At 31.0% G+C, this 24,554-nt stretch overlaps 2 protein-coding genes across 3 annotated transcripts in view; one reads left to right on the forward strand and one right to left on the reverse strand.

Moving 5' to 3' along the window:
- Positions 1-1,305: 1,305 nt before the first annotated feature.
- On the forward strand, positions 1,306-16,291 carry LOC136989326 (BOS complex subunit TMEM147). 2 transcript variants are annotated; one of them, XM_067287456.1, is made up of 6 exons: positions 1,306-1,478; positions 3,900-4,041; positions 8,950-8,970; positions 13,295-13,516; positions 14,806-14,927; positions 16,105-16,291. In XM_067287456.1, exons 1-6 carry the CDS (start codon positions 1,402-1,404, stop codon positions 16,232-16,234), a joined length of 714 nt encoding a protein of 237 aa, XP_067143557.1. In that variant the 5' UTR covers positions 1,306-1,401; the 3' UTR covers positions 16,235-16,291. The 2 variants fall into 2 exon arrangements, with proteins under 2 accessions (XP_067143557.1, XP_067143558.1); XM_067287457.1 differs by lacking the exon at positions 8,950-8,970 and having other exon boundaries at positions 1,309-1,478.
- A 4,935-nt stretch (positions 16,292-21,226) lies between these two features.
- Positions 21,227-24,554, reverse strand: part of LOC136989313 (DDB1- and CUL4-associated factor 8-like) — a 47,136-nt gene continuing 43,808 nt past the window's right edge. The window contains exon 12 of the mRNA XM_067287435.1: positions 21,227-23,303. Coding sequence (XP_067143536.1) covers positions 23,199-23,303 — 105 coding nt within the window. The 3' untranslated portion in view covers positions 21,227-23,198. The remainder of the gene's footprint in view (positions 23,304-24,554) is intronic.

Here is a 24,554-nt window from a genome sequence, read left to right on the forward strand (position 1 = left end):
CAAAGTTTTGGAACAGATTATGTTCGTTAACCGATCCCTCACTGTATATTCAGTGAAATGAGAATAATTTTTACGACATGCTTTACCAAAATAAATGAAAATGCATCTAAAAAATATTTAGGGTGCAGTAGGCTGTGGGCCGCATACAAACATTAACTGGACCGCGGGTTGGACATCCCTGGACTAGAGCGTCGATTTGGACCAATTTTAAATTTTTCTGGGATTTCTTCACGTGTCTAACACCATAATAGGGACCAGTTTCCCGTAGAAAGTCTTCCCAGGAGGCAAGGCGTTGCCTTATTTCTATCAATCCAATCCAATCCCTCGTGGTTCACCCAAAGGGGTTTTTGAAAAAAATGGGAATTTTATATTTTATATCAAGCAAGTAAATACGCAAAATTTTCCATTGTAATTAAGTTGTTAAAACTCCGTGCACCAGTATAATAGCTTCTTAATATAGTTTATAAAGTGTGCATTTACTGTTTACTAATGAAGGTAAAAAACCTTTACCTGATGGAAGTAAAAAAAAAAACATTCTTAAATCTCCTTATATTAAATTATTAATTGTTTTCTTCTATGTAGTTTCTTCTATTAATATAACTCGCTTATTTTAAAGATATTTCCGGTTGAATATTTGCAAAAATAAAGAGTACGCCGCCAGTTATTAAGAAACCAAAAGAATTGATCATGTTCTTGGGAAAAAGAATTGTTAATTGTTGTACATATACAACGCTTTTTTCCTCATTAAATAGTGTTTCAATTTTACCATGCATGTGCTTTGATTTCATTTTATGTCCTTTGGTGTACGCTCTTCGTTTAACCAAAAGTCTTATATTTTAATATTGCGTCAGTGAGAAACCTCCTGTAAGATGGCGGTATGAATTCTTCCATTTCGATCACGTCACCGCCGCGCTATGGATTATGCATGTCAAAAAGCAACTTTAATTTTATTTTCTATGTTTCCGAGACGGCAGGACGGACGAGGTGATTATGTATCAGCTTGCCTCTCTGGGGAATTTTCATGGATTTGTCCCGAATACATCGGACCCGCTCCTCACCACTCGACTGCTCCATTGAGTGTTTGGCCGAATCTATGATAGGTCTGAGAAAAGGCCCACTTAGTGCCCATAGAGCGGAGTCAAAAATGAAAATCTAACATAAATATTATTTATGTTTTAAAATAAAATATTATTATTACACTTTTTATAATATGAAAATTTTTCATATACGAAAGCAATAAAAAGTAACGACATAAAAGAATCAAAATTTAAAAAATTGTCCGATCTGGCAACACTCCATCATCTGAATTTGCAATTTAAACTGGCAACGTTGTTGTTAATGGCGGTCGATGTTAGTGTGCGAGTATAAACATCGTCGTTTGTAACTTTCATAGTCTCTAAAATGACACTTTTTCATTTCGGTAATTGTGTAGCGTTAGCGTATGTACCGTATTTTATGACTTACAAGTTCTCTGGGCTGTAAGTTTTGCTTTTTTTTATACATTTATATTGCATCATTTTGAAAAGTTCATCTAAATTAAAAGTTAAATAATTTAAATATAAATAAATGTATCGCTAATGATCAGCTGTAGTAAAAAATTAAGATACTTACGAACAGATTTTATTGCAAAACTACATTTTGAATTCCCGCAATTTTATACATTCGTTTCAAGGTCAATCATTCGGCTCTACCTTAATTTCATTGAGAGTCTATTTGACTAGTAGAATCTCTATATTACCATTATAATTCGTGTAGTCTTCCTTTAAATCTATGGAGTCAAATTGACGATAAAATTCTTATAATAGTTTAATTTTTATAGTACAATTTCTTCCTGTTATGTTATGAATTAAACCAGTTGTTCTCATAGTGTGGTTTGTGGACCTGTATGAAATGAAGCTCTGAATGAGGTAGTTGGGACCTTGTCAAAGCTCTAGAGTAAAAGAGTCTAAGGAACTGGTGCTCCATGTGTGACCTTGGCGAGATGTAGCCCCTCCTAAATCAGCTCGTGTGGAATTTTGAAGACCTTCGAAAATGGGTTAAAATTTAAAAGTGTGTTCGCAAGCGGGCATTGGATAGTTTGCAGAATAACCTACCTACTCATTTTACCACAATGTAATTCTATGCTGTTTGATTTAATTTAATCCTAGAATTTAGTAATCAAATATTGTAGAATTTTTATCTAAATTTTATAATAATCTATTTTTGTGTGTTCTTTTAATGATTCTAATGTATGTTGTTTTTGAGGAAAACCTATAAATAGGACTGGCCGCAGGACGGAGCAAACAGTGCACTGGGAATGGCTCCTTGCTTAGGTTATAACAAAAAATAGTCAAGTAGACTTTTTTGTTATAATGCAAGAATATTTTGCACTGGGCCCTGCTTTTCTTTGGGCTAGTCCTCCTTTTGAAGATGGTTAAAAACATTTGAAATATCATAAATAAGTTTGCTGGAATTATATGACTTAAGTTAATGTGTTAGAACTGTTACATTTAAATTACAACCATCAATTGTTCATAACAAATTAAAGAATAGGTCTTGGAAGTCCAAAAGTAATGAACAAAAAAGAAGTTCTGTGAATAAAATGCCATATTAAAAAAAGAAATTATTGAAGATTGTGTTATAAATAGTCGACTCATTAAAGACTTGGATATTCAAATGTTGAGTCAGTCAATTTGGGAATTTCTGTCTGATGATAATTTCTGAATTGAAGTTATAAAAAAATATCTTCCACTCACAGTTCACAAGGCAGTTACTTTTACTGTAGAGAATTGTTTTTGTCTTGATTATGATTCTGGGCATTATTAACAGTGAAGGAATATTAATTATATAATTTCTTGATGGACACAGCAATGCAGAAAAGTATTTGAACAACTTAAAGATAACTTTACCATTTTGTAATGAGTCTGTTTCTAAGAATAAGTGGATTGGCAACAAGACACACTGCTGTTCAGACCACAAGAATTGCTATGCATTATTTTTTAAAAGAAAAATATTAATGTCCTGGAATGGCCAGCCCCAATCTAAATATAATCAAGAATGTTTGGCACCTAATGTCATCAAAAATTTATGTCAACAATCAGTACAAGCTTGATGGCATAAGGAAATCAATTAAACAATGTACCAGACATTCCCGGTTAAAATTATTGCTGGTCTTTTGAAATAAATTCCAAAATGATTAATTTCTGTTATAGAAAATAAAGATGGTGCCATAAATTATTAATAAGTTAAAATCTGTAAACAATTCCATTTTTTATTTTTTGACAAATAAACAATTTGTTAATAATTTCTAATCATTTGTAGAAATGCAAGAGTAGGCATTGTCTCTTATATCTTTACCTTTTTGGTGTAATTCTTTTAAATGTAGACAAGTGGCATGTGTCTTGTCTGTAATATAGTATAAACTAGCCAAGATAAGAATAAAACATTAAATTTTATAAGCTATACTGTCCAACAATCTCCATGGGATTAAGACATACATAAAATTATAAACACTGGATATGGACTTGTACCTGGAATTGAATTTTCATCTATGGTGGTTCTTTTATGAAAAGCACATGTAAATTATATGGCACTAAAGAGTGATTGAGAATTTATGTCAGCCTGAAATGTAGAAGAGAAAATTGAATAATAAATTGTGCGTGGTTAAACCATTGGATACTTATTTGCTGTAGGAAATACTATACCTGACACAAAGGATTATAGAGTTAAACTAATAAGAATACAGCTAGGAAATATCAATGTTTTTTAATGAGAAATTAAATGATCTCTGATTTTATTTTATATAATTTATGGAGCCATAAAAATATTTTATTTTAATTACATTTAAGTAAGATATATCTTTAAATTACAAGTATTACATAATAAAATATATCCTAATGTATTTATTTTCCTTATTTTAGGTCTGAATATGGAGCATTCTGGAAGTGTATGCAAGCTGGAGCAATGTATCTCTGTACTCAATTAGTGAAAATGCTTGTATTGGCTACTTTTTTCCCTGCTAATGACTCTTCTGCTAATCTACCTGGAATTGAAGTTATTGGGGTAAGAGACAGATATTTAAGTTTTACAACATTCACTTTAAATTTGGTTTATAAAATAAATATTATAAACCTAACATAATTGCTGCTTACTATAATGACAATGTTCTACAAAATTGTTTTTGCTGTGAAGTATAATTTTTGATAAATCATCATTTATTTCTTAGTTTGAAAATGTATTTTCTTTTTATCTCTAAAAACATAGAACATAGAAATACAAGATGTTAAAAAAAGCATTCAGCATTTATATGGTGGTAGATAGTGCACATGTACTGAATAAAATCCTTAGTAAGCATAATATCTTGGAAACTACCTTGAGTTTTTGATCTACTGTGTATGTTGGTATCATGACTTTTTATTGGCTTCTACATGTTTCATGCAAAATGAAAAAGAATAATCTTGCCAAACCTTTACCTTATTATTTACAGGTGTTCCACATGTCCTTTTTCTATTTCTATGCATGCATGGCATTCATCATCATCATTAAGATGCAAACACTCAAAAATTTTGGGTCTTGTTTCTGAGATAACTAATCTGACAAAGCTTTTTACTTATGTTTTTTACTCAGGATGGTATGTATTATCTATCATATAAATGGTTTTTATAACACCTGTATATTTTTATGTTGTTTTAGTCATAGAAGGAAAGAAAAAATCAATTTCTATGTTCTTTTAATTTATGTAGGCCTATACATACTTGTAAAGACAATATTCTATTGAATATACTATAATTATTTTTTTTGAAATAACAATTTACTATTCATATTTTATTGAATAAACATAATTTATAGTTTATCCTGCAATATAATTTACAAATTTGTTAATTTTTAATTTTTTTATTTATTAGTTTTTAATACATTTATAAACTTTTACATAAGAAAAAATCCAAAAATCCATTCTTTTTTTAACATGGAAAATTCTTCTATAACATTTTAACATTACCTCGATTTAATATTATTGACTATATAAAACACACACAAAATATTTATTTAATATAAAAATACAGAAGAAACCAAGATGTCTTCCTTTCCATCCTGTCTAATCATCGGGAACCACAAGAATTGTGTTTCTGTATTTATTTAATGTCTAAACAAGCCAAAATATTTGAAAAAAGATTTCACTCTTGATGAATATGATTAAACAGCTTTTTTTATTATAAGTTACTCATAAAAGAATGAAAATATGCTAATAATTTAGAAATACAATATAACTTTGCTAATTCATCAGGGAAACAGGACAAAAGGTGTAATGGATTAAAGAAATACTGTAGGTGGACTGGTGAATATATGAAGGGATGGTTAAGAACACACACTTTGTACAATTTTATATCTAATTACATATATATACAAAAGTACAAATTACAAACCATATTATTGCAATATATAAATTTAATCAAATGAATACATTTTTTTTATTAATTGAAATTTGAAATTATTTTTGTTTGCTTATGTTTATTATGACACTTTTGCAAAAATGTTTTTTCATATTTGTAAATAAATTAAATAAGAGTTATGCAAAGTGATGCCAGTTAGGTAAAATGAGCCTCCCCAAAACAAAACAGAAGTAAAAATCAAAATATAACAACTCGGCAGTAATAACAGAAAAAATAAATTATAATATGTACTACAGTATATTAACATTACATCAACTAACCTGAAATATGTAATAAAAGCAATTGTTCTGTTGGATATTTTTTGGACTATAATATGACTAATTTTGGCAGATCTTTTGTCTTCTGTTAAATATTTCAGGTTAGTTGATGTAATGTTAATACATTTACACCATTCTGTAGTAAGACCAATAGCTGGCTGAGAACAATAGAGAGCTGTGGGCACAAGATGTCCCCAATCAGGGCAGTTGGTAACATGTGTAGTTATATATAAATTAATACCCTGCCCATTCTTTGCTTCCAGAAGCAAAGAATGGACAGGGTTCCAGGTGGTGTAACTGGTAACACATCTGCAGGGTAAACAGGAGTTGCGGTTTGAGTCTCACTCTAGAACAATCTTTTCTTCTGGAACATCCTAAATTTAAAGTAATTAATTTAAGTATTAAATATATTATGAGGTGGTGGCTTAACCTCTACTTCTTATCAAATTACTTTATATGCAATTATTAAAATTAGTGATTGACATAGCCCAAAAAATCTGGCAGATTGTTTGGTTTATAATACATATAGATCCTCTATATTTTCGACGGAGTTGACAAATCTGTAAAAAGTTCTTTGGGATATTAAAAGTCTAAAAATAGGAGAATAAAAACAAAAAGAGTTATGAGAATTAAAGTTCAATATAGATATGTTAAAATGAATGGGAATAAGACATTATTTTTAAGTACTCTGTCAAAATACAACTTTAACCTGTAGATGCAGAAGACCTAAACAAGAACATGCAATATTAGGAGAGTTAGTAAAAGTTAAAATTGCAAGTTTGTTTTATAATAAATGGTTTTGGAAATGTCATTTATAACTTTGTCTTTCTGCCTCTGCCTCTAACACTAAAATTGTATTAGAGGCAGAGATAGGAAGACAATAATTATTGCTTGGAAATTTCTAAAAATAATTAAATGTGAGATGAAACAATTTTAGAAGATATACATCGGCAGTTTCTCCATAATATTCTTCTGTTTAGGATCAAACTCTTTATAATTACAGTGTTTAAAAGTAAATTTATTGTTAAAATTATGCCTAGATCATTAATGCGGTTGACTATTGTAATATCATAATAGCCTGATTTCACATTTAAAATATACAGAGATCTGATAAGGCAAAAAACATAATAATGATCTTAAGGTTAATTGAGAGATTTAGATATTGTAATTTAAAGGACAGTTTAAATTCTTTTTCTATGTATTGTTCACTGTTAATAATCTTGATATCATTAATCTGCATAAACTATAGTACAGGTATACCTCGAGTTACGTCATTCTCGATTATATGTCGTTTGTCAAAAAAGTATATGGAAAAATAAAAATCAAGTGTAAGTCATTTTATTCGACTTTACATCTGTCCGCCACAAATATGTGCCACAAATGTTGAAGTCGTAATATCGTTTTTTGAACAGACTACGTCTTCTTGAATCGATATTTATTTTATGTTTACATAGAATCCATATATAATGTTATTGATACTTTGTCAAGAATAGAAAAACCATTATTAATCTTGTAAAATGTGCATCCTTGACGAAAATACACATTTGTGCATTATCATTCTCTGAATCACGGATTGACATTTTATTTCAATCAAAATTGTGTGGGTTATTTCTGAATTTCATGTTTACAGCTATTATTATTATTATTATTATTATGTTGAGTTTAGTGAGTTAGCTGCTGGTGCCAACTGAGTACAGTGGAACCTCACTTAACGAGCATAATTTGTTCCAGAGTTTTACTCGTTAAGCTAAACAATTTTTCCCATAGAAATTAATGTAAAATACGATAATGCATTCCATGCTGCAAAAATGCTCAAATGTTTTATGTATAACGTTTATTCAAAAAAAAATTGTACAATATACACTGTTAAGAAGTCTGAATCATCATCATCTTTTCTTCTAGTTTGGAATGAGAATTCGATTTGCAGAAACAAAAAAAAAATCACAGCTAATATGTTTGATAAACACTCCAAACGATATGCCAAATTCTCGGATTATGTAAAGGCTATAATTAAATATTAGAAATTAATTAATTTGACTAGAGTTAGGCAGTTACATTCGCATCTTGTATTAAATTTAATAATTATAAATAGTTAATTTTTAATTCAGACATTTCTAAAATTTAATTTGGAATCAGTCATTAAATTTAATGACCCAAGAATTTGGCATATTGTTTGGCGTGTTTATTATATAACGGGCTATGGTTGATGTTTATAAGTAGTACGAGCGGTGTTCAAAAAGTATCAGACGTTTATTTTTCGCGCGTAAACCAATGACGTGTGAGAGGCCTCCTTTGGTGGAGATGTGGAAGGGACAGTCATGCACAGTCCTGAATTTTTTCCCGCCCGCAGGAAGCGTCAGTTGCTGGCAATCGGCCTATGAGTGAGGACGTGTAGTGAGCGCTCGTCAGATTCCATTAAGTTGGAAAATGACTGAACAACAACATGAGCAGTAATATTGCATCAAATTTTGCCAAAAGCTTGGCGATACCCAAGCGGAAACCATTCACAAGATTCAACAGGCTTTCGGGGGATGATGTCATGAGCAACACATGGATAAAGGAATGGTACAATTGCTTCAAAGATGTTTACTAATAGTCGCACATCAGTCGACAGCAAACTGCATTCAGGCAGATCCACAACAAGCCAAAATGAAACTGTTATTGAGCAAGTGTGGATTTTGGTCATGGTGGACTGTCGTATCACAGTCAGAGAACTTGCGAACGAGACAGGAGCACATCAGTGGACAGTGAACAGCCTGAATGCAGTTCGCTGTTTGCTGGGTATCACCAAGCTTGGCGATACCCGAGCGAGCGCTGGGTATTTTATAATTTAATATTCTGTTCAGTTCTCATGATAATTATTGGCACACTTTGAAAAAGGGCTATAAAGTATTATCATACTTTATAAAATTATAACTAAAAATGTTTATTAGACTTTTTAATTGTACTAGTGACATGCCTCTGTACAATGATACCAAAATATTGTTCCATTAATTAAAATTATACTTAAAATTTTAAGTTGTGTGTTTAGTTTGGCATCAACCATTATAACAATTTTAAAAGTTAGTGGTAATCATTTATGTAACTCTGATGAAAGCCTTTTAAATAAGGTCAAAAATGTTCATTTGTTATTAAAGAATTTATGATTGTTTTTCTGTGATATTTTGTCATTAAACAAATATTATTTTAATAATAAATAGTAAAATGTAAGATAATGTAATGATAAAATTTTAATTTTTTTTTATCTTGCTTCTCACTGGAAGACTTCATTAAAACTGGACATGGTAAGCTTTTATTATATTAAGTGTGATATTAATTCATTTACCTCATTCAAAAGATTAACTTAAATATTTTTGGTGTTGTTTCACATGGTATCTTTAATTATAAATGTTTAAACTTTGATTGCCACATGTGTATGTATCACATTTTTTTATCTTGAATATTATTCTGATGATGTTACTGCTTATTACGGAAACCAAATCTTAATTGGGAACAAATGCTTCAAGCCTGGAATATATTATACAAAAATAGCAATGAATTGAACCTTTAAAGAAATTCCAGGATAATTAATTGCAAATTCGATAATCAATTGCAACCTCTAGTGTTTTCGATCTACTTAGATCTTCCTCAGGATTCATTACATTGGAATGCGGAAATTGGAACGTTTTTAAAAATTATTTAAAAACGTATAAACGTGAATTTTTTAACTAATTCTCTTAAAAATTTAAAATAATATTTTAAATCAATTAAAATATTACCTTAACCAAACGTGCTTTTACCCACTTCACATACTACGAGGACATGTTAAAAGAGCTTAAACATCTTGAGGGCATGGTTATAAAAACACTTTATTCGTAAATTAGCGAACGAGCACTCCTACACCGAATAACATTGTATTGCTAAGTGGGAACGCTCACAACATGTGCCGCATAGTTCTAGATTATAGCCACAACATGAAAAGCTTATCACAGAGGTGATAGATTAGCTTATAGGTATGTTCCCACTATTTATAACATCCTTTATCCTTAGAAATGGAAAGAACAACACCGACATGCTTAGGGTCCCTGGCATTTATAAGATCACTCTGAGAGACAATAGATTCCAGCGTGATCTTGAGTACATCGGCACCACCACACAATCTCTCAAAGTAAGGCTGGCTGAACACAAGTATGATATCAGTAAAGGAAAATACAACACTGCCCTAGCCAGGTATGCCGCAGACGACATTCAAGTCCATCTAGACCAACGGTCGGCAACTGGTGGTCCACGAAAAAATTTGGGTTGATCGTGAAGAAATTTGCTCAACTGAAGGTTACACGAAGTATTACAAAAGAAATGCAAAATGCTTAGTTGCTTTTTTTCACTCTTTGGGGGGTTTTTATTTGAATCAACCCGAATACAAAGTGACTGTTATCAATAAATAATGAACAATATTGTGAGTGTGATTGTCATCCTTCATGGAAAAGTGCTAAAAATCCATAAACTTATTTCAAACATGCAGCAATGAACTTTAGGCTTGCATTAGTTTGTTATAATTAAACACGTGAGTTTCATATTAATATAGTAAAATTAAACTTTTATGATATTATTATACTACAGACTTTGTATTGTTTAAAAAAAATTCACGATAGTGATCTGTGAGGTCAGAAAGGTTGCCAACCACTGATCTAGACCAAGCTTCCATCATAAGACGATCTAAACATGACGACCAAATAAGGACATTGGAAGCTCTTGAGATATTTAAATCCATAAAGAGCAGCCATTGCATTAATTTCAGAGGAAGGACAAGTATCTTATGCATGGCAATCATTATACCTAAGGGAACAGTCTAATTAAAAATTATTTTGGAGAAATTTAAATTTGATTTAAAATATTTTAAATTTTTAAGAGAATTAGTTGAAAAATTCTCATTTATACGTTTCTAAATAATTTTAAAAAAACGTTCCAATTTAATGAATCCTGAGGAAGATCTCCTAAGTAGGTTGAAAACATCAGAGGTTGCAATTGATTATCCTGGAATTTCTTTAAAGGTTCAGTTCATTGCGATCTCTTTAGATCAACGTCAGCCAATGTTTGAATTCAAAGAGAACAAGTGTTTTAAATTTAAAAGGGGCAAGCATATTTTGAAAGAAAATGTAATTAGCTTTCAAATATGAAATAAAATCTTGGCAATGTTATAGGTTAAGGACTTCTTATTTAGCCAATAATATCTAGGGCAGGTTTCCAATTATCAATTAGTGACATGGCATCATTAGCATTAATTACTGTTAAATATATACCTGTTCAAATATCCTGATAGACAAATAGAAACATGTTTGTGGTTACTAGTAAGAATATGGCCTCATTAGTAGCACCGCAGATTAAAAAATTTAAGTTCACTTTAGGTGTTAGAAGATCAGCCTTTCTAAATCTAGAGTTTATACCATGAAGTTGAAGCAAAAATGGGGAGAAATTTTACTACATAGGCTCCATAATAAGATTGGTGTCTAATAGAATTAAGGAACATTACAGGCCTGAAATTGGGCTGGGCCAACTGAGAGTAATCAGTCTACTGGGATAAGCTTGTAAATTTGGGATTTATAAAGATTAACAAAATTAACTTGTATATATGACATCATAAATTGATTCAAATTTTTTTAGGAATCAACTTTTTTCCAACAGAGAATCATCTAGTTGATTCTGTTAAAAATAGTTCTCGTTCTATTTAATTTGTAAATTTCTTTTATTGACTAGAAATGCCTTTCTAGTCAATCAATATTGTTAACCAGCTGTAAAGAGAACATTTGATTTGGAATGTCCACTTTGAGGGCACTATGAAAGTTTTTTTAATGTGTGTCCAAAACCGGGACCAAGGTTTTCAATCCGATCTCGGCATCAGCCTGCTGCTCTGAAGAGTCCTTTACCATTTGACCATTTTAATTGTTCATTAGCCCTTTCCATGCAGTTATACGCCTAAAGGCGTATGTCGCGTGACTTGCCGTTAATTCGTGATGCGGCATACGCCTTTCGGCGTAATTAATCAAAAAATTCGATTATTTTGCGTTATATTCGATTTTCCAGCGATCTTAGCTTTGATTCGCTATTCTGTACATCGATTGACTTTGTTTAAGCCAAAAAGTGTTTTGTGACCACCCCTGGGCCATAAATATTTCGGTAAAATAGACCCTCTCCCTGCCAAGTAATTAGAGACATAGTGTAAATAATGGCAATAACTTCTCCCCTGCTCTAGCTAGAGAGCTGTGGTTTCTTTTATTTAAAAGAAGACAGATGTATCTAACTAACAAATGTACAAAGTTTAGCGATTTTCTGTAAATTAATTATTTTTTTCTTTTGTTTGTAAGCTTCAAACTTTAATATTATTTTAAATTTCTATTAAACTAAAAATTAAACAATCGTAAACTGTGATATGTTCTTAATCAAACACAAAAAAACAGATTAAACATAGCGCGATTTAAAAATTATCCAAAAACTGCAAAAAATGCGCCGCATGACGAATTCCACTCAATTATTTGCTGTAGATCGCCAGCATGGAAAGGGTTAAATTAACATTATTAAAATTCACAGTTTAATGGAAGTTATAATACAAAACATTTGAGAATCATTGTATTTTTATTTAATGAAATACCATGTGAAATGACTACCAATATCTTTGGTTTGTTTGATTTAAAATTTTATAATTTCCAGAGTTGAATCCTGCCTGAATTATTATTTTTTTTTGTAACTTCATATTACTAAATAGATTTCTAATTTAGCATGTATCAGTGAGTTTTATATTTGGATGTAAACAAATAAATCTTTGATTTGTTTATAATCAGTAAAAATTGTCAAGTTTCAAAACTTTTTATCAAGGTGTAAAGAGTTCTGTAGTTAAAATAGAGAATCCTGATGTAGGATTATGTAATTATTAATAGATGAAGTGGTTTTGCTAAAATACGACTTTTAATGTGCATGGAGGACAGAGTTATTGTCTGCAGTGTCTGAGACCACCACTCAATATTTGTAAAACATACTGACACCTCTCCTTACCATGTAACATCATATGGTCTATAAAAAATTTTAATCTTCTTGTTCAACAGAATGTATAATGTTTGAATTCAAATGGTTTTAAGGATAATTTTGTCTTGTTTGATTTTGTTTACTCTATACAAAACAAATGATTTTACAGAAAGATTTATATTAAAAAAACATCTTATAAATCAAGTATTTGTTTAAAAAATAACCAATAACAATTTTAATACTATTAATAAATTTTTTCCATTCTTTTTGTTCAACAAATTCATTGGCTAAAGAACTAGGAGACTGCACAAAGCATTCGTTTTTGTATATCCACATATTGATAAAATGAATCAGTGATTTGTCTTTGGTATCCGTAATTGCAAAGTTAGATCATCTTGCATTGGCTCATTTCCAAAATTTGGGTGAAATAAAAATTTAATCCTACTTTTTTAAGATTGAAATGATAGCATTAAATGATTTCCTAATATTAATTGCTGTAAAATGTGCTTGACTACTGGTATATTTGGCATGAAATCACATGCTTTTAACTAAATTATAATAGAAGCTTATTTTAATGTAAATTTAAATTGCATTATTTTGTTAAAATTTTAGGAATTTTTGAAATCCACGGTGGATCTGGCAGATGTGATCGGACTGCACCTAGTGATGACGAAGGTGGCCGGAAAAGGAGAGACCAAATTTTTGGTGGCCGGTCTGGGTTGGGCCACGGCGGAACTGATTATGACGAGATTTGTCCCCCTCTGGGTCGGCGCCAGGGGTGTAGAATTTGACTGGAAGTACCTACAGATGAGTTTTGATTCCAACATTAGTCTGGTAAGATTTTTACGTTTGTGAATCAAATTCTGCACTCATAAGGTTAGAAAAGATTTCTATATCTAAAGCAGCATTTCTCAAAGTGGGCAATAACGCCCCCTTGTGGGCAGTGAGTAAATCTAGGGGGCACCGGAGGCAGGGTACTGAACAGAGACCAAAGGCAAAAGTTGGGGTCACTGACAGCCGTTCCCTTTCCTAAACAGATAAGAGGAAACATTGCATTTAATGGTTTCCAGATGTTGAGAACAATGTATGGTAAGGGCACAAAGTGTGAGATTCATAGAAAAGTTTTCTTAAGAATATTTCCAATCCTTTCTCACACAAGGGAAAATGGGTTAGGGGGCATTGGGTATAACTTTATGGAACAAAGGGGGTGGTGGATTGAAAAAGTTTGGGAATTGCTGATCTAAAGCATTTTTAGAATGTTACAATTTCGGAAGGTGGAATAATGTGTGTTGGATAGCATTAGTAAAACAAATTTTTATACAGAGCTCCCTAAATTATTTAAAGGTATGAAAGTACAGTCAAACCTGTTTTTATGCGGTGGATAGGGATCGCATGAAACTTCACAAGTGGCTATAAAAAATAGTTTTTTTATGCAGTCAATAGGGACCACATAAAAAAGTCTCACATAGAAAATAACTCAAAACCGTACGAAATAACTAGGAATTGCTTTTTTAAACGAAATCATGATGAGGCTTGGCAGCTACTTGGAATCTTGCCAAACCCTTTTCAATCTGATTTAGAAAATACATAAATAATACAGTACATTTACCTTCAATTACGCTTTGAAATGAATCTTATCTTAATGGTCCAGGAATGTGAAAGCACTTTGAAGGTTTAATTAATGTAATTAAAACAAACATAGAATTTATTGACAACAGATGTCAGCACTTGACTGCATCGTCTTGTCTATCGTCTGTTTTACGTATTTTTGTCCAGGTGGTGTTTTGTTGACTTAAAAAGTAAATTATTTCATTTTTCGCATATTCACGAAATAATATTGCTATAATAAGTCAACGTGAGACATGACAAAACGCATGAGACTAGTCGCCGACTATACCGCACAAATAAAAAAATCGCACAAAAAAAGACCGCATAAAAACAGGTTTGTAATTTTTAATTGTATTTTTAATATCCAAGAATTCACCAATATGATTGTTTAATTGATGTCTAAACAATCATATAAATGCTCTAATTTTATTATTAAAAGTAAAGTAAGTTTAATAATGATCATTTAAATTGTTGTGAAATTTCGTGAAGGTGTTAAACATTTACTCTTAACGTAGGTTCATCACATTACAACTGCAACTCTAGTCTGGCTGTGGAGTAGACATGACTTACAGAAGACTCATTTGCCGATAGTTATGATGCTTTTGGCTTTGGGATGTTACAGGCATCTTATAATGGAGTAAGTTACAAATTCTTTTTTTAGAGAATATGCTTGATATCATTTAATAGACCTGGTGATACACAAAATTTTTTAAAAAACTAAGGACCAAAAAATTAACTTTCCTTCTATATATATTTCTCCATCAGCATTAGAAAACTAAAATTTTGTATTTCTCAGAAAATTGAACTAGACCTTGCAATATTCATCTAACAAATTCAAAACCAAAAGGAATATTGCAAATTTATTAACTTCAGCAGCCCAATGTGGAATATGTATTTTTTGATCTTACCCTGTTTTCATTTATAGCAGGTGTTTATATAATCTTCTGTATTAAAATTAAAAATCATTGAGATCAGAAAGTGATCAATTTTAAATGACCATAGTTTATCCAAGTCGATAAACTATGGTCATTTAAAATATACAATCCATAAGATTGATTTCCTTGATAAATTGCTATTCTAAAGCTTTTTCTTACAAAAGAGTAGGGGTTTGCAAAATTTCATCTTAATTACTCAAGCATTCCAGATTTATTGTCATTTTCTGATATTTTGTAGCAAGTTCTACTCTCTAGCATTGTTATTATCTCTTAAAAAGAATTAAACCAGAAATTAATATTCCATTTTAAAATGAACTTACTATTCTTTCATGTCAGTATGTATTAATAATTTTACCTTCTACATTTCTTCCAGCTTTGTGCTACTGAACAAATTTAGTTTGAGTAATCTAAAAATTTGTGTTCTGCAATAAAAATAATCTTCTAGGCATGAACACCAGTTCAACGTTTGTTTGCTAGTAGGTAATAAACTCTTCTCGAAGGGAGGAAGATGGAGATTGGGAAATTAATAAAGGCACCCAAGACTGATCATTTTCTGGTTAAACTCAACTCATAATTCACACTATTTTGGCATTTGCCTCAAATATTTTTTAGTACATTTCATTCATATAGAAAGGTTGTGAAATACCAATTATATGGATGTGATTCTAAATGCTTCAGAATCCCTTATTCTTGTAATCTCTGCCAATTTGTGAAATTATCTGTGCATATCTCTTGATTTAAGTATGAATTTAATCTGGAAAGGACAAGTTTATTTTGCTTAAAAACACATGTTGCTGCTTGTTTTTCTGACTTTCTTGTATTACTTCTTTGTGGAAAGAATAAAATTCTTCATACTAATTTATGCATATTTCTTTTCAGATTATTCATTCAAGCTCTGGGATTCGGTCCTTGGACAGTATTGCTCATCAAAGCCATGGCCACGGTCGTAATAGGTTTAGTGGCAATGCACATTTACCTAAGTCTAACGCAGAGTCTCAATTCGTACTGATTAGGTCTGTATTGTATCTATAAAGTGTTTCGTAATAAACAAACTTTTGTTTTTGAAGACATTTTCTTCCAGAAATTTTCCAGATTTTTGTCATAACTATGTATTGGCAATCATTCAAAGTCTTATTTTAATGAAATAATTTTGATGTATTTGTATCAGCCACAAGCTGGAATTTCATTTTACTGTGACTGAGCATGTTGGATCTGAGTGATCAATGGTTGAATCTAATGTAAGTACGGTCTAAAGCCAAACTAAGTTTATACAGTCAAAATAAGACTGCAAAAGAATCATTGGGGTTTCGTCTCAAGGTGGATTGACAGTTATGCCACGAGTTGCTTCTCTTTTTCAGCCAATACATAGATTTTGTTGCACTGTTGAGGAAGTATGTAGCATGAAGATATTGTTAATCTTATGAAATGGCCCAGGGACAAGGTTTATAATCATACAAAGAAAGGCATTAAGGAGCCCAAAAGAGGCCTCATGGTCATCATTCTTAAAAAAAGTTAACTAGCAAAATTGCAAGAAATTAATTATTGAGCCTGGTAGCTGGCAAGATGCAGAGTTAATGCATCTTTGTTACTGGTTGATACTATGGAATGCCAGAAGATCAGATATTTCTTCTTTGCAAATTTATCTATATTCTAACATTTGTTCTTTCATAAGAATGGCAGCTGTCATGTGCACTCTCCCACTATCAGCAAACAAACTTATTCACAATTCCTCACTCCTCTAGCTCTTCTCATATGTACGCCCATCTCTGCCTTACATGCTCTGCTCTTCTTATTAGGGTTTCTCAAACGGGATCCCGGGAAATCCAGCAAATTTCTTAAAAATTCACTTTTTTCTTATTTTACGTTAAGGTTGAGGAAATTTTGCAAGTAGAAAGTATAATTAACTCATAAATACAAATGTATTCTGACAGTTTATTAGTTTTTTTTAAAATTTTTGCTCGTTATGGCACGTCACAAATGGTCAATAATCAATACGTAGCTTATTTGTGGCAGGACTCTAAAAATTCTTTACCAGTAATATCTGGAATAAATGTGCTTATGCTGTCTTAATTTTTAACCATGCCCAGTAGCTTCAATGATTGCGTAACGCCAAGTTGTGCAAATTGGGCCAGGATACAAACGAGTACGAAGTCAGCGAGTATGAAGTTTTTCTTCATAATCTGATTATTAAAGACAAACAAACTGCCAAATTATTGGGCTATGATGTTTCTATTAAAGTAGTCAAGATAGACAAATCAAGAATACTAGGGAACAAAAGAAGTACTACAATCTCGAAAACGAACTAGAAATCTTTCAGGATACAGGTGAAAAACATGATATTTGTCTTCTCCTAAACGCATTAAACACGATTTCAATCTCTCAGTAGCAAGACTTTTCGTTACTAAAATAAGAATTAGATTGAGTGATATCGGAGTATTGACCAGCTTTTTAAAATCTTATAAAAATTTACAATATTTTGTAAATTTTATTTAAAAAATCAAAAATTACCTTCTAAGTTAGAAGTTTGATCTAAATTCATTTTTCTTTAAATTTTCAACTCAATTCGAAGTCATTTTTTGTCTCTTTTGTTGATTTTCTGTTGTATGCAGTTTCCAGCAAACTTTAATAAATTTTTTCTATTTGTGAAAATTTCTACGTAATTCAAAATAATTTTTAATGTATATCTTACACAGCATTATTAATATGATTTTGGAGGTTGCAGAACGTATTAAATTACTTTAAAAGACGAAAAATAATTATACAAAATATCACGAAATCAAATGATATAATTAATTTTGTCCCGGGAAACAGTTCACTTTTATCCTGGAATCCCGGGACAAGCAAAAGACCGGGAAATGAGAAACCCTAATTCTTATACAGAGGAACTTCAAAAGATATTTTCCAGTCTTGCAAAACATTATCTAATCACCTCTGATGAAATGAACTTTAAGTCCCAGGTAAGACTGAGTATTAAATATTTGTCCACGTGTAGTGGGCGTCATTCAAATATTCCTTTTGTACTTTGCAATAAGCTTTATCATGTGGACAAATTAACATTGAGCAAAGACATTGTACTAAATTTTTAAAACTCACTTTCTACATCAAATGTTAAAATTGTTTAACATTGTAGCATGTTATGGAAAAGGACTAGGAATTCATGGATTCCTAGTCCTTTTCTGTTTTCTGGCTCACTTTGTCCAGATGACTGATGCAGAGAGTAGACATTTTCTGAATAGCTGTAGCAATATTTTGAGTAAAATCAAATGTATACATCAATATTGGAATAGCTTCACTTACCAACTCCCACACAACACTGATTTGGAAAATCGGGCACTTTAGCACCTTTGGTAGTTGATCCAAAAATTTTTCTTGCTATATTATGGTTTAATCAGGGAAAAGAGGAATTTAAAAGAAGTTATTTACCATTAAAATATTCTACATGAATTCATGCAATAACAAGAATGTTTTTATTTGAGTGTTGAGCTAGGTAGATGTTATCTAGAGCCTATGGAAGATGGCAACTTTACATATATGACATAGGGTGATTCTTCATCGTAAAGGCCATAAATCACAAATTGCCAAAACCAAACCAAAATTATTTTACCTGAAGTAGTTTGCCAGATTGTCAATTATTTGTACAATTTTAATTTCAATCAATATTATTATTATTAATGAGACTGCCTAAAATATCTAGCATCAGATTCTTCTTCAGAATATTGATGGTATCGATATTGGTCTTCTTACTTGTACGTTTCTTCAACCTATGTCCATCTTTACCCTACCATTCAAGGTATGCTTCCTTATTATTATTTCATTCCATCCATTCTTGAAACTCCATATACCTCTTTTTACACAGCACAATTTCTAACTTCATCTCCTTTGCTGATCAAAATGCTCCAGATCTACACACACACTTTTTCTGTTTCTCCATCCATTCATCATTATCCTTGAGATCACTAAATAAAAATTGAGTCACATCCCGCTCCTATCATCATCCTTGTGTCCACACTCCTTAATCACTTATCTCATACCCATAAAGACCACTGCAAACTGCGCAATATCGAAGCAAATTCGATCAACTGCTGCCTGCTTGATGGCCATCGACTTGATGTCACACTAAGTCATACCCTTTGATGGAAAGCACGCAGTCGATTTGATGCCTCAGGCAATGATTGACAAAGCTCATGCACATTTGAAAGTTTATGAGAAAGGAGCATGTGCCACACAGATGATGCACATTTCAGCCATGTATTCATTATGCTGGGATTATAAAACAGCTGTTTGATATATTCTTACTTTATGAAAATTAAATTATTTCATTGATTTCATAAATCTATTGAGTCTCCAATTTCATTTTCGTTTATTAAATTTCTGACAAAATAGTAGCTTCGGCTGCTTCCATTTGTTAACTGATGTTACCTTCAGCTCTTCCATTTGCTGATGCAAGTCATTGTCATCATTTTACAAAACTATCAAACAATAGTTTGTAGAGGGTAGACAAAATGTTCATTGGTTCTGTATAACTATGTCATGGTGATATCACAAGCAGTAAATTAGCCTAATTATCAAAGCAAAACAGTCACGTGACCATAAAAATTGTCTCTGACATCATGTCAAAAGTGATGGCATTGCCTAGTTTGCAGCAGCATTAATATTGATGGATAGCTCTGGATATCCAACAAATTCTGCACAGAACTCAACCAGCCTCAGATATCTCTTTATTCACATCTACACATATTCAGTATCTTATGAAACCTTTTTCAGAACTCATTCTTCTTACTGCTCCCAGTAGACTCACTGGTGCATAGGCAAGAATCAAAGTTATTCTTAGCATTTTCACTTTACCCAAAACCTCTCATTTACACAAAACAAAACCTTCATTATACATCTCTCCTTGTGGTCTCCAGATCACATCACCTTGCCTTTCTTGATATCCTTTGTTTGAGTGAAATAGTCTGTATGCACTACTTTTTCTCACATACTACACTTCAATTCTACATTCACACTTTTGTTTCCTGTTTGCCAGGAAACAACTCTTGCAATCAGGAGCCATATTTCTCTCGTGCTGCCTTTTAATGAATTTGTTTCTATGAGATTGTGGTGTTAGCTCCTTGCTCAACTCCTAGCTGGAGGTTCAGGAATCTCTTTTTGTTTGATTCCTGTCCAACATTGATGACTCTGGGTGTGACGTTGCTTGCTGAGTCATAGGATACAAAGGCCCAAAGAATATCAAGATGAGAATGAAAATAGCATCATTTTTTTCTCAAAGGTATGCTGTAGGAAATTGCTCTAATTCTATTATTCATTGTGGAACAAAAGTAATGGTATAATCATCCATGAAAACTGCAAATTCATGTATTGTAAATCCAAAATGTCAGTTTAATATTTATTTTTGATTCTTGCCTGTTCTAATAATATATGGAGGATGGTAAATTTTAAACACAGTTATCACAAAAGCCTGAAGATGCTTTTGTTACATAGTGATGATCATGCACAAATAGAATTTTTTAAATCCTTTTCTTTAATCACATTGGCAATTTATATTATACTAAACTTTGTTCCAAAACAAGCAGAAAGATCCAACTCATGTAATTGTAAAAAAACCTCTGTATTGTCGCATCAAGAAAGGGAACTGCAAAATCTCTATTTTGATTACGTAAATAATTAGAAGTAAATAAAAAGTGGAAATTAAGTAAATGACAATTTCCTGCCAATATTTTCAGTAATGTGTTAAATTAACATAGAAAGACAACTACATACAAGATCCAAGATAACCACAAACAAAATTATTTTAAATTATGTTTTGTATGCATTTCTTGATACAATTACTTTCTCACTTTCTGGTAAAAACTACAGTCCTTCTTTTGTTAGCATATTGAAATTTAATAACCTGTAATTTTTATTTCATAACATTGTCATTTAATAAATAGAAATGTTTTTCTGTAAATAGATAGTTAATCAATTACAATAACACACTATAAACTAATAATCTATAACAACGTAATCAAAATTATACTTTATTATCTTAATAAATGTAACAATCAAAATTATCTAAGAATAAAATTTGATTGAATTTATATATTATTAACTTTGTAATTGAACTTACCGTCGACTACAAATCGAGTCGCCCGGCGTCTCGAAAGATAATTAATTCTCGGGAAACGCCGGCGAGAAAGCTCTCTTCGGTCGTGATTTCGGGTCAAAAAATGTTAAAACGTTACATCATTTACATACGAGCCACATTTAAATAAAATTTTAATACACTAACAAACAATTGCTTTTGTTGATATATGTATATATAGTTTATTCTCAACCACCTTTTAATACAGTTGGCAAATTTACAACACATAAATAATGTTAAGATGGTTGAGAAAAACAAAGAAAAAGCAGATTGCAAATATTCTAAATCAAGTAATGAAAATATTCCTGCTCGATCTGTCGATATCATACCTTACTTATCTACAAGAATTAAAAAAGAAACAAATTATTGTCAATAGTATTACATGAGACTTCTAAACCTCAAATTTTAATTAAAAAAACAAGCAGTTACTGAGATTTATTTTACATACGATTGCTTCAAGATGAGAATATATAAAATCCATTCGTTTGTGTGACGTATCGATTATTTCAAATTAGTTTTTGTTCTTTTAATACTGATTAAAGTTTTCTAAAGTCAAAACAGTGCAAACTGGCACAACAAATTTTTATCTTACCTATATCCTATAAATTTAAAAGGATTGGATTCTTTGTTTTTCTTCTGTTGAGTTATCAGAATTCAAAGATATTTTGGTTGAATATTACATCTTGGTAAATTTGCCATTCTTAAGCTTAAACAATCAAAGACATGTACTAGGCAGTCAGTTCTAGATATGCAATACACAAACTGCCTTAACCAAACATTATACCAGAGATTTCAAATTCTTTCCAACAACACAGCATATGTTTTGATGATAAAATTTATTATCTATCAGTTTCAGCTAATTTCCATAAAAATCGTCATCTATCATTCAAACAGATAAAAAAAAAGTACAGTTATGTAATTATTTTGTATTGTTTGTATAAATACATCTACAGTTTACCTTCAATATCTCTCATCCACTTTGTTTCCTTGGTAAAAATAGGATTGTCAACTTGAATCCAATCTGTCGTATAAATTATATTCGTACACATTCCCAGCATCACAGTTTTGTTGAAAAATTTGTTATATGTTGATAGAATACATTTATAAATCTTGGTAAAAATACAGATTTAATGTATATAAACAAAGTTATTTGGATAACCTAAATTTGAAAATGTTTAGACAAATCCTTTATGTTAACATTCCTCTTTGTATTTGTCAATGTTTAATGAATTATCATTTTTGATTATGATCAATCAAATGTATTTGGCTTGAAAACCTTCTTTAAAGTGTAAAATTATGTCTTGAACACGACTGAGAAAAAACTACCCTTAGAGAAATTTATTAGTTTGCAATTTAAACCGCTTTTTAAGAGAACATTCTCTACCAAAAGACAATTCCGAAACCAATTTAAGGATAACTTAACTATCCATTTACATAACACTACAAAATTTTACAAATTAAAATATTCCTATACTCTTTATATATATACAGATATTAATAAATGAGCAAATTTCAGTAATTCAAAACTATATTTGGGCAGATACTTTGTGGAAAAAATTTAGCAATTTGTATAAATTTAAAATGAAAACCGATTCTTCCATAAATTGTAACTTTGTTAAAAATATGAATTTCTTTAAAACATAAATCACAGATAAATAAATAAACATTAATAATATATTATTAAGTATAAACAAACCCAATGTGTAATAAATGGGAGAAAAAAAGAGTTCTTATCTAAAAGTCTAATACGTGCTGTTTTCATTGGACTAGTTTGACCCAGTCTATATTACATTAATGACCGAAGGCACCACAACCGATATTTGGCAACTCGTCTCTAGTTTTGGTACGTGTTTCAAGACTGTGAGCACTGGATGGCGTTCGAGTTGTCTGCATCTTCATCTTCTGTGTCGCTGCTCTCCGAACTGCTCTCGCCTCGTTCCTGGCCTTCCATCTGAGCCTAAAGTAGCAACATGCATTAAGTAATGTTGGAAAACATCATTTAGTTATCATTTCAGTATATTAAATAAATTGTAATTTTAAATGTATTTCAATTTTTTAAAACATTGAAGCCTAAATAATTCTAATGATATTACCAGCAATAATTCTTTGTTGTTACCTCACTTGATATTTCGTAAACATGTACAGGAGTAAGGTAGTTTTTTATAACAACTTAATAGCAAATTACATTAAAAAGGAATGACAACTATATTGAAAAATAGGTTAAACTGTGTACTTTCAAATGATTAATTTAATTTTTTAAACACTTTTTCAGTGGGAGACAAAAGTAAAAATTCTTCACTTAATGATTTGAACAAGTTCAAGACTTCATCACGAAGTCTTGAACTTGTCATACAACAAGTATAAGCTAACAAAATGTTTCTTCAGAGGTTCAAAAAGGTAAAAATCAGATTATGATAAGGCTGGACTGTGCACAGGATTGTCCATTACTTCCCACACATACATTTTTAACCAGTCTGAAGTCTGATGTGCTCTGTGGGGAGTTGCATTAATGTGCAACAGGCAAGAAATTTCACACAAATGAAGAGGTCATTTGCAGAACTAGACAAATTGGCTTTTTCTGCTGGAGTGAAGACATTATTCCAGCAGTGTTTCAATTCTCAGAGAATATTATATTGAAAAATAAAAAAATAATTCAACCAGATTTTGTGTTTTATTATAAGCAATTCTGAGAACTTTCTGAACCTCCCACATATACTGCAGGAAAACAAAAAAGGTTTAAAAAAATGAAATTCTTAAAACTGAAGAACTAGTTATTTGGATCACACAGTTTCAAACAGATAAACAGAACCTTCCCTAACTATGTGCACTGTTTTCATTATTATTAATGAAATACCACGATCGCCTTAAAAATTGGGCTATAAATTATATTCAATCATTTAATTAGCCAAAGTAATTTTGCTAGAGGTAGATGTTAGGTACCATCTCTTATTTAAGTTAATAATTATAATTTAAGTAAATATTAACTTAGATAAGAGATGGCACCCAACTTCTACCTCTAGTAACAAATTACTTTATATCAATCATTTAATTAGCCAATTTATAGCCTGATTTTTAAGGCAATTGTTGGTATTTCATTATATACTCACTGGGCTTACTGATGTTTATTTATATTCATTATTATTATTATTAATTTAAATGACAAACATCTGAAAATCAATCATGCTAGTTTTTTGACATTTTCTGAGTG

This window comes from Centruroides vittatus, unplaced genomic scaffold, assembly GCF_030686945.1.
Source record: "Centruroides vittatus isolate TY-2023 unplaced genomic scaffold, ASM3068694v2 scaffold_464, whole genome shotgun sequence".
In the NCBI taxonomy this organism is placed as follows: Eukaryota; Metazoa; Arthropoda; class Arachnida; order Scorpiones; family Buthidae; genus Centruroides; species Centruroides vittatus.

What these genes read in the sequence shown, in the direction of transcription:
- LOC136989326 (XM_067287456.1), top strand. Translation starts at nt 1,402, where the DNA reads ATGACACTTTTTCATTTCGGTAATTGTGTAGCGTTAGCGTATGTACCG. An exon ending in CTTCATTAAAACTGGACATG is followed by an intron (nt 8,971 to 13,294) that starts GTAAGCTTTTAT and finishes TTAAAATTTTAG; the next exon opens with GAATTTTTGAAATCCACGGT. An exon ending in TACAGGCATCTTATAATGGA is followed by an intron (nt 14,928 to 16,104) that starts GTAAGTTACAAA and finishes ATTTCTTTTCAG; the next exon opens with ATTATTCATTCAAGCTCTGG.